The sequence below is a fragment of the Onychomys torridus genome, chromosome 15 (genome assembly GCF_903995425.1).
Source record: "Onychomys torridus chromosome 15, mOncTor1.1, whole genome shotgun sequence".
Taxonomy (NCBI): Eukaryota; Metazoa; Chordata; class Mammalia; order Rodentia; family Cricetidae; genus Onychomys; species Onychomys torridus.
Genome location: NC_050457.1, coordinates 31,324,707 through 31,342,889, shown reverse-complemented (window position 1 = coordinate 31,342,889; position 18,183 = coordinate 31,324,707). Strand labels below are relative to the sequence as shown.

Below are 18,183 nucleotides of genomic sequence, written 5' to 3'. Positions count from 1 at the left end.
TTCAGAAAGTTTCACATGAATTCTGTTATTGAATATGGCCCGAGACTAATGTATTCTGTTAAAAAGATTTATAGGCATATGTAGATTATCAAATTTACAAAAGTTTGTTTATAATGTTATGCATTAAATCTCTAGAGACTTCACACATGATTTAATTATTTCTTGGTACACAGATACTTCAGATTTGTCATTCTTTAGAGTTAATATTCTGAAAATGTATTAACTCTGGACAATAGATGTACTTAAGTTTGATTACTATTCAGTTTGGGTTAATATACTTAATAGTTAAGCATTTATTTCATTATTGTTTCTGAGTACTAGCTTAGAAATGTATCAGTAAAATAAACCAATCAAATCTATTAGATTTTCAGACACAGAGGAAGCATTTCTTATGTTCCATGTCCATAGAGCACATTGTGACCAAGTGGAAACAATGTAAAATGTATTTTAAGCCAGTCTGCAGTTGTTACTGGTGTCCCTGTGTGTTATATGTGTATTGCATATGCATATGAAGTAATAGCAGCATCTAATTTTGGAAATATATAAATGTATAGCACTTCTAGCCTTCGGGCAAATGTGGGTTCTGATTCCAGCTGTTATTTTTTTTCCGAGACAGGGTTTCTCTGTGTAGCTTTGTGCCTTTCCTGGAACTCACTTGGTAGACCAGGCTGGACTCGAACTCACAAAGATCCTCCTGCCTCTGCCTCCCGAGTGCTGGGATTAAAGGCGTGCGCCACCACTGCCCGGCTTCCAGCTGTTAGTTTTGTTCACTGGGCAGTTGCTTAATTTCTCATTGCTTGGTTCTAGAAGTCCTGAGATGAGGGTTATAATCTGGTCTAGTCTCCATGTTGTTTGGAAATGCATTGGTGGGCACAGATGTATGTCAGACTCTTGAGTACAGTGTCCAGCAAATGACAGCTCCCTTTCTTTCTGACATCACCTGTTCTGACTTTCTGGTGCTTTCATATTTGGGTTCAGGGGGAAAGTGCTTGTAGGTTCTTTATTCAAGGTTCAAATGCTTAAGGGTCTGGGGGAGTTCAGTGCTCATCTTGGCCCAAGCCTGAGGTGGAGGATGTGTGCTCTTGGAATGCTGCATTGCAGATGAGCCTTTTTTTTTTTTTTTTTTTTTTCATGATTTGCCTGTCATGTCAAATCCTGAAAAAAGAATCCCTCTCCCCACCTCCAGGACACAGTAATCTATCACAGGACAACTATTGTTAAGTTAGGGTTCTCATTTGTGAACTATGTAGTAAGCATCATACGCTTTGAGGGTATACGTGTTTATTTATGGTTTCCTGTAGAGAGATTAACCCTGGTGTTTCTCTCTTCTAATTTGGGAAGTGCAGCACAGAGAAATGGACAGTTCATGATTCTAGCTTGAAAGTCCAAGTTCAGTTATTAAGGCAGAAATTGGGTTTTGTTGTGGTTTTTTGGTGCTTTGTGGAACATTCATACAGAGTGAGCGTTCTTACACCTCCAAGTTCTGTCCAGTTTCTCTTACCACTGCAAGGCCTACTTGTGAATGTGCACAGCCCTTTTGTGTCTACAGGTTCTTCACTGACAGAGAAACCATCCATGGACTGAAAATGTAGTTCAGTCTACGAAGATGTTTCCATTTGTATTGAACACAGACAGATTTTCCCTTCTTACCACCCTTGGGTGATAACATGCCAACAAGTATTAACACAGTGTATTGTATATTAACAACATTGTTTTGTGTTCTGTTGTATCATAAGTTAATGTAGAGGTACTTTGAAGTGTTCATGTAGGGTGTACATAGAACTATTAGAAATTTGGGCAACTAAAGATTTTAGTGTTTCCGTGGGGTTCTTGAAGTCATGGATCCTTGGAGATGACTGTGTGCTACTGCTCTCGTGTAAAATAATTCAGCAAGAAAGAACATACCCAAATTACTAATATATCTTCAAAAAAAAGTAAAGTTCTTGCACAGTTTGTGAATACAGGTAAGAAATGTTCAATTACAGAGTTATATCTGATGACTTGTAAACTATTACACAATCAGATCGATTTATAAGATTCCTAAACCATTTTTTAGTGGAGTATCTTGTATCTGCTACTCTGGTGGTAAACGCAATCAACACAGTCAGGAACATGCCAAACTCTGTGTGTGTGTGTGTGTGTGTGTGTGTGTGTGTGTGTGTGTGTGTGTGTGTGTGTGTGTGTGTATCTTCCATATCCAGCAGAGGAGTGCCATCACTCACATCCCTGTGATGGAGCAACACTTTGCTAACCCGATTTTCAGATGCCTCTTTCTGGGCACTTCTGGGGTTTGTTGAAGCAGGAATTAGTCAGTCATTTATTTTGTTGACTAGAGTCTGACCACAAAGTAGATCTGGTTTAGATAACAGGCATTCTTTGAGGGAACCTTCCAAACTTACTTCAGGTGTGCTGTCACATGCCTGTAATTTTAGCAGTCAAGAGGCTGAGGCAGGAGGATCATGAGTTAGAGGTCAGATTGAACCCTATATAGAAAAACCCTATCTTATAAGTCACCCCCCCACACACATACACACACTGCATTTTTACCCTACATGTGAAACATGACATAATTGCCTTAATGAAATGCGTAAAACTCACCAAAACATTTGAAATTGAAAAGTTGGGAAAACTTTATCATTGTATGTGGCTTCTAAAACAAAGCTTATAATAAATGATGGTGCTTTTTCTCATTACATTGCAGTGTATGACACAGAATGGTTTTTCGTACTTGTGTATGCTTTAGAGGACTGGTGTGGAGGCTTCTCTCTCATACACACATACAAACACACCCCAGAAATAAAAGTGAGCTGTTGGTCTCTTGTGCTGCTGTTACCTATTTACTTACGAACTTGAGCGTTTCCGATGTGTTTGCCCCCTAGGTGCGGGAGATGTTGAAGATGAGGGATTCCAATGGGGCCCGTATGTTGACCTTGATCACCGAGCAGTTCATGGCTGACCCTCGCCTGTCACTTTGGCGGCAGCAAGGCACGGCAATGACTGACAGATACCGGCAGCTCTGGGATGAGCTTGGTAAATGAATCCCCGTCACACTGCGCTGTGTGGAGGTAGACCACAGCGGGCCCTTTCAGAACGTGGTCCCGGTGGTGCAGGAGAGAGCCGCTGCGTGCAGGCCTGTGTCAGTGTGCTCTGGGCAGATGAGTGGGCAGAACAGGGACTCGGGCCTGGCAAGAGCAGCTGTAGCAGAGCCTGGGGAGTGTCTGCTCCTGAGTGAAGCCTTTCAATACTTGGTGAACCCGGTTCTGTGTTTTCAGAACAAATGTTTATGCTGTAGGATCAGTTTCTATTTCATCTCAGTTTTTGAGTCTGCCTTGCTCTTTCCCCCTCCTTGGAATTCTCAAAAGTGATTTGGATACTCTGCATTTTCATCCGATACAGACTTTGTTCTTTGGAACTGTTCTTGAGAATGGAAAAGATACGGCAAACTCTAAAATTTATTGTCCAAAATTTCTGGTGATTAAAGTTGTAAATATAACAGGTCCCTGGAAAAAATATTTTCTTGTCATGTTCAGCATGAAAATACTGGGGATGAGTCTCCTTACCCAATGCTCAGTTCTACAGAAATAAAACATGATAATACATTTTTTACCTTGTCTTTCTGTTAAGTAATCTATAGGGTGACAAACACGTATCACTGTCTGTTAGTTTAGAGAGAGGAAGATGCTTGCTGCATATGTACTGCCCTGAAATTCCTGACGAGTGATGATGCAGCACCACCTGGTGTGTTTCGATCCCAGGCCTAGACTAGCTCAAGAGGAACTTTTGTCTTGGAAGTCCCTCCATGATCATAATGGAAGGCACTTGTGAGGTGAACTATTCGGAGATAAGGAAACTGAGCAGACTTCTATAAGTTGGTGAGATGGACTCATTAGGATTATACAATAAGCTGCTAAAAATTGATGTCAGTATTCTTTCTTGCTTGTTCAGGGACTTGATTGTAGGTAGAAACTCTGATTGGTTTGTTTCTATAGTAGTACATCTGTTACATGCCAACTATTAGGATGTTTCTATTAATATTTTTCTCTAGTATTTTTTAAAAACAGTATCTTGTATCCGGTACTTTCCTTGGGTCTCTCGAAATATTGAAGTAGCTTTTCCCCAGTCAAATTTAAATCAATCTGTAAAAACAGTAAATTGCTTCCATGTGTTGCTATGAGTCTGAGGGCATAGTGTGGTACTGAAGAACACAGAGTAATACATTATTTACATAAATATTATGGAAAACTGAGTGATTTAGTTCTCCAAATAGCCTATTAAGCTTGTGACTCCATAATACGTGATGAATTCACTAGTCTCTTTATAAAGGTTAAAAAACACTAACATTAAAAGCCAGTAATGGGGTGCTGGAGAGATGGCTCAGTGGTTGAGAGCACTGACTGTTCTTCTAGAGGACCCAGGTTCAATTCCCAGCACCCACATGGCAGCTAACAACTGTCTGTAACTCTAAGATCTGGCACCCTCACACAGACATACATGTAGGGTAAATGCCAATGCACATAAAATAAAATTTAAAACAGTTAAAAAACTAATAATTGAGGTAATCATTCAGGGAAAAAATACTGGGTTACAATTAAATGTATAAAATATTAAGCTGTGATGCTTAGAAATGTGAAAGTACTATTTTTACTGGTTAGAAAGAAAATACCACTTGAATAATTTGGTTACCAAAAAAAGAAAAAATACAAAGGATAATGTGTGAACAAACTTCATAGCGTTCACATTAATCTGTAGTCAGATCTCACCTTTGTAGGTTGGCTTTGAAAACTGTGTCAAGACCTTCAGTCAGAGCCAGGAGGTCTCATTGGTGCAAGATCTTGGCAGCTGACTCTAGTTATATTCTCAAACAGACTGCTTTATTAAGAGTCAGGTTTTATTGAAGTTTGATTTCAGACAGGGATCAAGAACACACACACACACACACACACACACACGCACGCACGCACGCACGCACGCACATCTATAGGTACACACGGTGTCCCACCTCTCTCCCCCAGCACCACCCCCACTTTCTTTCTTCCACTGCCCCACCTTGAAATCATTACTAGACTCTAGTGAACTAGCCTTGCACTGATGCCATGTAGAGCTCACTTGCCGTTGAATGGGAATCGTAAGATCGGTGAGGAGTCCCTTATGGAAGTCATAGTAGATAGCACATCATGATATTTGTTCACCAAAAAACTAACTTAAAGTTCCTTCTGCACTACAAAAGGAAAGGCTTTTGCTTCTTAATAAAATGGGGGAATTTGACTTTGTGCCCCTACACAGGGCTCACATTGCTTCAAGGCTGTGCTCTGGAATTAAATGCTGAGCACTGCCAGATGCCAGACATTGAGAAGAGCCTGAGTTTTGTGGGCAAATGGGATCTGCAAGTTAATTGGTGTTTTCTGCAGGCTTCTGGCTGTGAAATGAAATTGGAAGCCCTTTAGCCACATGGCTAATACAGGACCTGAATACAAATGTCACATGTCACCGTCAGGACCCACTGTGAGACAATAGTGTTCCCACTCCAACATTGCACCATTACAGATCATTTAAATATGGGGATTACATTTACACTAAAAGCCCCATTTGCCTTTTACTGCAATTTAAATGTCCTCTTAGCAAAAGCTAAGTGACAAATTAAATGAAAAAAGTGCCCACATTTTTAAAGCTGTAATGCAAAACAACCTTTTATTGCTTCTCATGTGCCACGAATGAATCATTATACTTGTCAACCCTAAACCAAGCCATAATTGGAGCAGCTACTGTTATCAAAGTGGGGCCGCTCCATGACAGCTTAATAAAGCCGAAACTGTTAAATTAAATCCCAGATGCTTAACTCCTTAGCACCAGTGGCTTCGATGGGTCCATCACTGGCAGTGGCCAATACACCAGGAGAGGAAAAAAGATTGCTGGCATGAAAGCTTCCGTATGATAAGTGTACAAGTATCATAGCCAACTAACTCTGCGTCTTGGCAAAGGATCTGGAGCCATCAGATTGTCAGCCAGAAAATGACAGAATCGTTTTCATAGGACCAGATAGCTCCCAAGATTTGTAACTTTCTGGTTATATGTGCTTTATGAAATTTCACACTGTTGATGCTTCAGAAATAGTTTAAAATAGCACATTCATTTCTAAACTCTTCCTTTTTACATAAATATGTGCAGAGTTGTTTTGGGCAGCCCATTCCTCCCCCAGCCTCCCATTCTCCAGCTAACAAAGCGGCTAGTTTTTCCCAGGCCTTCCCAATATGAGTGCCTGTGATACTCGTGTGGGCTGAGTTAATTTTTGTGATTTACTCCGTGATGTTCATAATGTAGGATGAAATAGATACAGATGCATTCCATTAAGACCTTGCTTATTGCACCTCGTTTGCAGATGCATTTATCTTGTGCATGAATCAGGTTTTTCAGATAATAATTTTACTCTCTGTGTGTGATGTTCATTTTCCCAAACACATGGCAGTGCTCTGAAGATGAATAATTTTGAATCATAATCAGCTGTGGGGAGAAGTCCGTATTACAGTAAGACAAAAAAGCAAGCCCCACGGCCATGGTGGAGAAGGCCACATGTTTGATCAAGGCCATGAGTTTGGTAGTTAGTCAGACACATGCTTCAGCTCTTACTGTCTTTATTAGTGACACACACATTTTCTGGGAAGCAGATCCCAGAAAGACTTGTGGACTGAAAGAACAACCCAGTGCCGACTTGTGGCAAGCACACCTACTGTTATCCCTGATGGCTGCCTGTTCACCACACTTAATTACTATGCACGTCTTTAGGATGAAGGAGTATAGTGTAACCTCTCACAGGCTTTGGTGGGTCTCTTTCCTTAAATGTTTTATAAGACTGTAATTTTACTTTGCATCATAAAGCTATAGGTTGTGGCTGCCAGTCTATTAACACCTAATTAAAATGGATGTCATTAGAGGAAACAGTTAAATGCAATTTAATTACGGTTTTTTGTCACATGGAAAATTCTTAACTTTTCAAGTGTTATATTATATACCTTGCCCCCCATGTTTCAAACACTTAGTTTTCTCTTGGAGGAAATCATGAGCTTGCTGTCTTGTGTGTGAACCCTTCTCTTAGGAAGAAGATGAGCTGTAAGGGCAGAACAAACCCATACTGAGTTTGTTCACGTATTTCTTGAGAACAAGATGGTGACTCTTGTAATTCTTGTCACATCTCTTCACCTGGGGACTGACTTTGTGTGAGCAGGAGCTGGCAGAGTTAAGCATTTCTTTCTAATTCTAATTTCATTTGAAGACTACAGCAACAACTATCATGTTCCAGGGTCAGGTATGAGGCTGAGTGGTAGCATATAGACCCAGGACACTTGGAATCAAGGTAAATTTTTAGTCACCAGTAGAGAACTCAACCCACCATTTGGAGCCACATTTATAGAAAAATACTAAAAATGACCTGCTCCCTGGACCCAGAATACTTTCTCATCTGCATCCCAGATGCAAATAGCAATTCTTTTGCACCTACCCTGTTATTTTTGAAGTCACACATTCAGAATAATCCTCTTAATTTAAGATGACTGTTCACAGCCAGAAATGAGCTTCACACAAAACTAGAAAGCCTTACAAAATGGCTTGTTGTATACAGGGTTACTTTGTTAGGCCATGAAGCAAACAGCAATCCCCAGAAAGTCCTTGCAGCAGAAAGATGTCAACGCAGACTGGGAAACCTCCATACAGCTGTCAGGGTAGAATTCAGGTCTAATGAAGTGCTCATCAGGGCTTACTTGTCATCTATCAGTCTGTCTTTCCCTGGGCACAAGAAGAATGCAGCTCCACAACTGCATATGCTGCTGGCGCCTCCTTCCCCTTCTTTCCAGAAGTTTCATTTCACTTGGCACAAAGCACTGTATCCAGAAGAATAGATGTGCTGGATCTAGATTTTAATGTTAGCAGTGGTACTTCTAGTCAAGAGGGAGTTTAGACTTGGAAACATCAGGAGACGTGTAAATTAAAACAGTAATAATGAACCAGGAAGTCAGGGCTGGTAGGTGTCAATAGGAAGAAGTGTCTGGAGAAATAGTGCCTGGGAGTGTCCCAGGAGGGAGAAGCATCGTGGACCAAGATGAGAAGGCTTCGTGAGAAAGGTGTTTACTGTCAAAGTCATAGCTGTAAATTCTCCAATCCAGCCTTGTTCGTTGGTACTTAGAGGAGGAGAGGGAGACAGAGCAGAGGACATGGGCTTTTTTTTTTTTTTTTTTTTTTTTTAAATTTCCCATTTTGGTCCAACTGCTATTGATATGGCACAGTTGTCCACACTTACTTTTCAAGCACTGTACTCGGCAGTTTCTTGTGTGCATCATGTTACTTAATCCTTAAAATAACACTGGGATGTAGGTAGGGTTTTTAGTGCTAATTTTCAACCAAGGAAACGGAATCTCAAGAAAGCTGGACAGCATTATCAGTTTATCCTAAAATACTGTTTGTTGTATCTGCCAGGCAGCTATACTTTTTATAGGCAAATTGGGGTTGTCAAGTGGCTCTAAGTCTGGCAAAAGGGCTTTTCCTGTTTGCCCACCCTCACTATGCCATCATCCTGGCTGAACTTGCCCTAGGCAGTCTAGTTGCCTATTAGCAGCCATGTGTCCAGAGATTCTAGCTTCAGACCTTCTGGGGAAAGCAAACACACTGAATAACCACTTACTGCTGCTTTGGAGAGCAGTAACTAACTCAGTAAGCTGATCACAAGCACAGGAAGTACAAGCTTACAGTTGGGGTCCAGTAAAGTCTGAATTAGGTTCTCCAATCCCTTTTGGTGATGGTTGATGAAGACCTTTTGTTCAATGTCTTTGTCCTGGTCTGTACCTGGCTCTGATGGCAGTCCTGGAGGTGGTGACACTCCTTGATCTCATGCAGTCTGTAGGTTCTGTGAGCTTTCCTGCCTTGGGACAGAGTGTGCTCCTGTCTTGGTCTCCTTTTCTTCCTGTGTTATAATTTGGAGCTGCTTCTGGATGCAAGGCCCTGTGTGTATGAGGTTCTGAAGTGCATACTTCTCTCCAGCATTGTTCTCAGAACACTTGGTTGTTGCTGGGTCCTCCGACCAGAGCCTGGATTTTGTAGTTCTGTGACTTGGTGCCTCTTAAGTACTGTGCTCTTTGGCCACAGGCCTTTGAATTCTCTAGCTGAGGAGTTAAGAGGTTGGTTTTCTTTCTTTCACAGAATAATTTGTAGTTTAAATCAGAAGTTAGGAAGGAAAGAATATATTCTTTACAGGAGCAAACCTATGATAAATATTTCACATGTAATTATCTGAACTATCTTCTTTTAACTATAGTTTCTAGGATTTAATTATCCATTTAATACCCCATGTAGAAAAGAGAAAAACTGTAAATATGTATTAATAGGAAGTAATAGGCTCTCAGGATTAAATGAGATCATTATAGGTCACTTGGTTTCATTACAGAACAAATGGAAGATTCTTAAAGATACTATAGTCCAAGTCATCTGCATGTACAATTAAATCATTTATAACAAATTTAGATGGTTTAGAATAATTTCACATTTGTGTTTTTATAAACCTCTGTTCTAAATATAGATGGTAACAATTTAGCTAGAAGTTAAGATACGGTTTGTTGTAGTAAAATCGTATGCATACTGTATAGCAGTATTTACCAAAAATGGACTCTTTATACTTTGTTTAATGTTGTTGATTTATAACAGTTCACTTATAATATACATTCTTCTTACGTTAGTGGCTAATAGGAATCTCAGAATTGGTATCAGATGTTCTTTTCCCCTTGAAATAATGTCTAGGAAAGTTCTGTCTCCTCTTTCTAAGAGCTATTACTGTTCTTTTCCCCGAGAAACAATCACCAAGGGGAAATGTAGCCAAAATGCCTCTTCTCGATTGTGGATCTAGAAGGATTGTCATGGTGTAGGATATAGAGCAGTGGTGACCCCCACCCCAACCATAACATTATTTCATTGCTAATTCATAACTGTAATTTGCAACTGTTATGAATTGTAATGCAAATATCTGATATGCAGGATGTCTGGTCTGTGACCCCTGTGAAGGGGTCAAGACCCACAGTTTGAGAACCCCTGATGTAGAGGGAGGGTAAGTGAAGAAAGAAAGGCTGTGGGGCATTCCTTCCCTTGACATAGCAGCATACAGAGATGGTTGAGGACTGAGACACTCCACCTTAAGCCATTTGGAATTCGCAAGGGCTTTGCAGAGAATCGGACATGCCAGGAGTAGACTGAAAGAGGGGCATCTGAAGGCAGGCCAGAAGCGGCTACCAAGGCTGCTCTTGGTGCATGCTGGCACCGGGCAAGGCACTTCACAAATGCTGTTGTTGCATGAAGTGGTAAGTCTACAGGGATGGAGAAGCCAAGGGTATAAGGCCTGCTTGCCCACCCTGGGAGGTGTCCAGCCACTGTCCAGCAAAGCCCTGCAGTAGAAGAGGACCCAGGAGGAGGCAGTTCCCACGCAGGCCCAGCACTATGGCTTACTCTGGTAGATGCTAGACTTCCGGGGAACAGTTCTGTGGAATAAAGAGCAGAGATGTGTATTTTATAATCACTGTCTTCACTAATGATTCCTTAAAACAGTCACTTTCCTTGAGATATAAACAAAATGACTTCAATTTACACAGGCAACTTTCTTGAATTCTTTGGGTGCAGAAAGAATGCTAAATAATTTGCAGCAAGTGAATTTTTATGAGGCTACTATAGGCTTGTCTGATAATTTTGTAACATTTTAATGACTTTCTTCAGCATTTCAAAATTAAAATTTTAAAAAATGCCACCAGAGTAAGAGACTGCTGCTTTCTGGTTGACTTGCTGGAGTGAGTTGACAGCCCCACCCCGGGACTGTGGCTTTTACTGTGACCTGATGATAGAGCAGCCAGGAATAGTGATAGTGTCTGGAATGTGGGTAGCACACTGGGCTCTCTGGTCTTTTCTCTTGCAACGGTAACATTTGAAATGGAAAGGGAAATCCGACTTTGATCTATGGCCAGTTCACTTTGTTGACTCCTTTCATTCCGGACTATATCACTAAAGTTTGAATTTTGCATTAGCGGCACTGGGAAAGAATATAAAAAGCATTCATAAAATGGGAATCAGAACAGGTGCCTTGCAATGGCTTGGATTGGGAGTAGCAGCTTGGATAAGCCAAGACAGCATTGGCAGAGTCCCAGGCAGGTCCCAGTTAGAACTGAGAGAAAAGCAGGCTGGGAGAAATGCCTTGACAGCACTGCTAAGAGAACAAAAATGCCTCTGGTGTACAGGTCAGTCATTCACAGAATGTGCACTTTCCTAGGCATAGAGACCAAATCTTATAAAGAAGGGTTTTTTTGAAGGCATTAAACTACTTGGTATATTGAATATCAATGTTAATCGTGTTCTTGTCATTGTTAAGACATGAAACTAATTTTCTGGTCATCTTTTTAAAAAATGTTTTTAATCCATGCCTTTTTAAAAAAAAAAATTATTATACCATCTTTCCCCCTTCTGTTCAGATAACTAGAACATTGAAAGTAACACATGTTGTTAGCTAATCACCCTGTAAAGGTGAAAAATATATCTGGCATATAGTTGGTGCTCAATAAATATTTGTGGAAATGAAAGTAAATGAATAATTGATGTACAATGGCATCTAACTTCTTGGAAGCTTTAAGAAGCATATTTTTAGTAGTAGACACTTAAAGAACATTAATCTTAAATGTGTCATCAATTTTCTATTCTCCCACCTTTTCGTTTATCTAGCTTCCTCTGCCCAGGGTATTCCTGGGTGCCCATGTGTGCATGCACACACACATGCATCCTGAAATGCAAACAGTTTAGAGTGCAGAAGGGCACTGATTCCCCCTTGCCATCCTTGCTGCAGGTAATCTATTGCATTAATCACACAGCCTGTGGGAAATGCATGGGGAGTGATTATCCTATCATACATGATACAATCAGCATGAAGCACTTGTCAAGACCAATACATCCAAGTTTAATTCAGTAATAGAATGAATTAGAGCAAAATGAAACATTCTCCTTTCTAGGAAACCCAACACCCATCCTAAGTTCTTTTTGCATTCCACAGAAAAGTGAGTGCATTCAGAAATTATTTTTACAAACAAATCGGAGTTCCAATCAGGCAGACTATTGCAAGAACCCACCTCCCCACCCCACCCCATATCTTTGGAATCTCATGCAAATGTAGATGGTGTTTACTTCACCATCAATACTCTAGAAAGATCAGCACTGGTTAATATGATCACTCTTTAGTATGGCTTTTGATGGATTTCTGTCCTGATTGGTTCTCAATACCCACCAAAAGGAAGACAACTTTCCGAGGCTCAGTGATGCGCTTCAGCAGAAATACCATAAGTGCTTTTCCCAAGGAATAGCAGGCAGATTAACTAGAACCTACTTGTGTGTCCTGTAGTACTGTGTATGACAGTTGTGTATGTGTACTGCAGTTGGGGAACTCACAATCTAGTCAGGACACAGAATACATAAGTGAGAAATAAAAGGCAGCCTAAGACAACCACAAAAAAATTACATAATATGAAGCATGCTGCACAAACCATTTGAGGATCGATCTTCAACATCTCATACATTAAAATGAAGTAAGTCACTATTATAAGAAGCCACTTGCCAACTGAGTCTTTTCAGAAATAAGTTCATGTGGAATTGGAGTTGTGACCATTGAATGAACCATGGGACTGCTTATGAAGATGGTTCAGAAATGAAGCCAGCGCAGAACACATGAAAGCGTCCATGCAGGCTCCCAAGTCATTCCTTTACCTCACCTATTTACTGCGTTTTATCAGAGTACAAAACCACCTGCCCGCCACTCTGCCTTTCTTCTTGCCTCAGATTTTTCTCTTTCCTTTGCTCCCTTGAAAAGGGGAGGGATGTTGAGGGTGTGGAAAAGCTGGTTCTGTGATCTCCTGCAGAGTAAGCCTCCTCATTACCTCACTGACAGATCAAATGCAGTGGGGGAGCTTGTTTACTAGGTCATGAATGTGATCCAGGATGTCCGGTAACTCCCTTTAACTGCTTTCCTTCTTGACAAAAAGAAAGAAACTTTACTTTAAATGTTTCTGGGAGCCTGGTTAGATGATGACTAAGCTTATGCCATTTAGCAGGGAGTTTAGCCCAGCTTAACCCAAGCAGTCTTAAAACTTGCTTTGTAATATCCCTTGGGTCTGGTTTTGAAATTTTTCCAGAAATGTTTTAATAAATTAAAAGCTAGCGTATCAAATTTAAAGAAGAATGTGTTGCCAGTTAAACTTACTTTTCTAAATATTGAGTGATTGATGTATTAAGACTTCATTATGCTGATAATAGCTGATAATAACACTGTCGTAATTAGGGTCATGGTTTTCGTGTGGTCTGACCAAGAAGTCTTGTGACTGTAGTTTGGCTAGCACAACTAATTATGCCAGTGATCTCCTATGTGTGACTGCAATTAGGTATTTCATGGCCTCTAAATAAATATGATTAGATAATTGGATCATGCATGAAATTTATACTATTATAATAGCCTCTGAGAACAAAAGTAAATACTGTGATTTATTTTATAACCATGGAACCCTTGGAAATACTAAAAATGATGGCTTTACTTGGCCTGCTAGTACTTTGTAAGGCTTTACATGACACTAGTATGTAAACTCTCAACTTTCCAGCTAACAGCACTCATTTTTTGTGAATGTGGAACAAAGCAAAATGAACCTTTGACTTTGAATGTGTTAGAGATGGTGATGTTGTCTGTCTTGCTCCTCTGCCCTGCACTGGCCTTTTCCCTGTCCTCACCATTTCTGCTTTCCCGACACCACGCACATGAGTTCGCTTCCTGGGATTAGTGAGGAGAGCCACATTTATGAATGAGTCCAGAGGTATCCAGTAGAGAAGATGAACAGGTTTATTTTAATTAATCTACCTCCTTGCCTCTCTTAAACACACACACACACACACACACACACACACACACACACACACACATCTATGACAGTTACTCAAAAGGGAACTGCCTATAGGGTTAGGAATAGTGAGGCTCTGCAGCTGATTTCTTTGCTCACAGTTCTTAAAGCCATGTCTAGGAATATACTCCAGCAGGCTGAAAGGGTCCTCAGTTGCATGCATTTCCCTAGAAATGCTTATGTAGACTTAACTTAAACAGAGCTGACCATAGTGTTTCCAGACAAAACAGATTTCATCTGACTTGAATAATCAATCTTGAATACTATGTTTAGCTTTGTTTGCCCATCTACTGTTTTAGTCTATACTGAAATTACTTATTTTCTGTGCATGTCAGTTCTGAAAACTGCAGTTTCATTTTGTTTAGTTGGGCTTTATTTAGATGGACCTATGGTTCTTGTTTGAGTGTACTTTCTTATATATGATCTGAGTGTCTAAGAACACAAAGGCAGGGGTGGGGTTTTAGAGAGATGGCTTATTAGTTTAGTGTACTGGCTGTTCTTGCAGAGGACCTCGGTTTGATTCCCAGCACTCACACAGTGGTTCACAGCCCCCTATAACTCCAATTCCAGAGGATCTTGATACCCTCTTCTGACCTCCACAGGGACCAGGCACCCATAGCAAACAGACATGCCTGCAGGCAACACAATCATACAGTAAAAATAAAGATACAAGTTTTAAAAGAACACAGTTAAATAAAGTACAGAGTTCTTTCTAGCTTCAAGGATTTCAGGATACTCTTAATTTTAGCTAATAAAATGTTTATATTTTAAAATAGAATGAAATGATTCTGTCAAAAAAACTAAAAACATTAGTCTTGGAATTTTCATAAATCCAAACTTAAAAAAACAACAATAACAAAACCAAACCTTTTGGATACATAGCTAGGTTAAAGGCTGAGCTGCTGTAGTGTTCAAGGACATTGTTTTAAAGGGAACAAGAGTCCTGGACAGGGTTCTCGTTCTCCCCGCTAGTAGCCGAATCTCTAAACTGTAGTCTCTTTGTCTATGGGGGGCAGTGCTGTTTGTTTGTTTGTTTGCTTGTTTGTTAAGGTAATGTGATAGTTATGTAAATACTTAAAACAGGGTTAATGTGTTATTTAAAGCAGGGTTAATGTGAGGTAAAGAACCAGTAAAATGACAGCAATTATTGCCAAGTAAATAAGTATGGATGCCATTCATTTTTAGAAATGTTAGTTGAATTAGATGGAACAATCTTTGTACCCTAAAGATAGACATTTAAAAACGTTAAATGTAGAATCTAATTAGAAATCCAACATGTGTAACTTGATATTGTTAGGATTTTCCTGGAAGGGATAAAAATTTGCATACAAAGCAGCATGTAATAATAATGCAGTATATTTGGATACCTTCTATTTTGTTAAGCTTTTATAATGGCTTCTTGTTTGGCTTACAGCTCTTTCATCTGTTGAGTGATTTATTTGAATTTGATTATTTGTGCTAATAATATTCACACATGCACAAAGTTCTCTATTGTGGAAGTTTGTCCCTTGTATTGTATGATATTTAAGCGCAGTGTCTTTGGCCTTATTTTATATGACTAAAATAATACCGCATCTGGCCAGATATCTCCTAGAAGGGTTCAGAACCATCAGTGGTTGAGAGCCATTATTTTGAATGTTGGGCCATATTTTAGAGAGAAAAAAAAAATAGCAGTAAGAAAGGCTAATGTCTGTGGTAGATTCAGGAATAGGTGTTTGTTATCCTTCAAATAGATATATTTGTTAAATTTAAATTATTATCTATAAATGTTACTGATAATGGGTAATAGTCATGAGTGAACTGAGTCAAAAACAGACAGATTTATCTTTCCACAATATCAGATTTACTGGACAGATTTGCTGCTGTTTTAGAGCCTGGCAGCAGGGTCAGAGTTGAGCTCTAAGAGTGAGGTGATGCTAAGGGCAGGGAGGGACCCAAAATACCCTGTGCGGGGACAGAATTCACAGGTGACTAAGAGGATAGACCGCAGTTCAAGCAGGCTGAATAAACAGTTGAGGACCGAGTGAGACTGAGTCCCCAGATAGAGTCAACGAGTTATCTGCATCTTGATGCACACACCAGGTCATCATATGATCGACTGATTGTCTGTGTTGATCACTTCTTTTTTATTGTCCAAGTGAGGTTACACCCTGCTCTTAGTGATGTATATTTGATAAATTCTTGGTCCTAGTTTTCCTGATAGGATTTCAACACATCTATATGCCTCTACAGTAGCAGTTCACCCTGATAAATTTATAGAGTGATACCCTTTCTACTCCAGGAATAAGTTATTGATCAGTCTTTGCCAGTGGGTGGCACCAGACAGATGGGGGCCACTGATTGTCTCTTTAAATGCAGAGTTACCTACCATCCTCAAAATAGAGTCAAAAGCTGCTTGTGAAAATGGAGTTTCTGAATGTATAGGCACAAGCTGAAAAAAACAACAACAAATTTTCCACTATTTGGGTTTAACTTAGAGCTGGGTGCAGCCTGATCTCAACAGTAATAGAGAATAAAGTCTTACAAATTCAATATAATAAATAGTTGGCTAATTCTGACTAGTTAATGTTTTATTTTAGGCAAAATTAGATAGCTAGTATTTACAAAAATAAAAGCACTAAAGTTATCATATTTAAAAGCAAATACTCATCTATGGCAAATATATGGCTAATGACTTACTTTTCCATTTCGTAATCTAGCAAGTTTTCAAGTGTTGGCAATTGTGATACACTAAAGTCGGCCACAGATTGTTTGCTCCTCTCTTTGTGGTAAGGCGTCAGTGTTTCCTCTCTTGAATCTAGGCACATTTCATCAGTTGGGACAAAACTAGCAGTGTCCATTTCTTGTCTCTTGGAAGTTCATTCATGGAATTTCTGTGTGTGAAGCCTGGCTGTCTGTGTGAAGTTGGCAGAAACAGTGGAAAACAACCCTATGAGTTAGGTAGAAATTATGTCCCTGTTGTTTTCAGTTAGGGAGCTGGCACCACAGAGGCTCGGTGGACTTGTCCAGAGTCATATGACTGGTCATCCATGTCTTGCCCTTTGAGACCAAAACTTGTTGGTAAAAGGAAAATTTTCTGTTGGAAATGTAAGCAGTGAGTGTGTGATGTGGGGCAAAATGGTATTGATAACCCACATATCTAAATGTTTACTAGAAAAAACTGGTGGGTACAATTAGTTCTTCTCACCTACTTTTACTGAAAGTAGATCTGTTTCACTGGGGTTTTGTTGTTGGCAGAATACAGAAGTAACCAAAAAGATTTTCCTGACAGTCTTAATGTTCTGTTTTCATACCTTTACCTCTCGGCCCATGTTCTCTAACTGGCTGAGGTCAGATATGGAATGTGAGCAGGCCTAAGACTGCTAAGTAGACAGAACTTAGGTGAAAAGTATTTGTACTTTTCCTTTGGGTGAAGGAATTTGCTTCCTTGGTTTGAGGTTAATTTTCCTGGATATTGTTTGACTAAAATCGCTCACTTGGTGAAGACTGGTCAGGGCAGTAGAAGAGAAGAATGAAGGCATGCTGGGTGATTTTTATTAGGTTTTTTTTTTTCTTTCCTGTTGCTATGATAAAAACACCATGACCACAGTAACTTACAGAAGAAAGTTTATTTTGGCTTTCATACAATTTCAGAGGAAGAAGAGGCAGGCATGGGGCAGGTTCGCAGGTTCAGAGAGCTTTTGAGAATGTACATCTTCAAAGTAAAGCACAAAGCAGAATATGCCAATTGGAAGTAGGGCGAGGCTGAATAATCTCAAAGCCTGCCCCAGGTGATACATTTTCTGAGTTGCACTACCTAAACCTCACCACCAGCTGAGAACAAGTAACTCAAATGCTGGAGCCTGTGGGGAGCATATCTCACTTGATTGACCACATTCCAATCCTTGGCACCCACAGGCTCATGGTCATATCATAATGCAAAAATGCATATAGTCCAACTTCAGACATCTCCATACTCTGTCACAGTCTCAACACTGTTCAAATGTCTGAAGTCTCTTCTGAGACTCAAGGTAACTCTAAACTATAACTCCTTGGGGAGAAAAAAAAAAGGAAATTCTATACCTCCAACATAAAATAAGCATAGAAAATACAATGTCATTCCAAAAGGGAAGAATGGGGGCATAGTTAGGAAATGCTGGACCAAAGCAAGATCATACCTAGCAGGGCAAACACCAAATCTTATGACTCCATGTTCAGTGTTTGGGACTTTAATTTCAAGAACTTAGATGGTTCTTCCCCT

The 18,183-nt window shown here is 39.9% G+C and overlaps 1 protein-coding gene across 1 annotated transcript in view; it reads left to right on the top strand.

Moving 5' to 3' along the window:
* The window catches only part of Zswim6 (zinc finger SWIM-type containing 6), a 179,804-nt gene that overhangs the window by 127,833 nt on the left and 33,788 nt on the right, over window positions 1–18,183 (top strand). Inside the window, exon 4 of the mRNA XM_036207028.1 lies at window positions 2,880–3,030. Within this exon, the coding sequence (XP_036062921.1) occupies window positions 2,880–3,030 (151 nt within the window). The remainder of the gene's footprint in view (window positions 1–2,879; window positions 3,031–18,183) is intronic.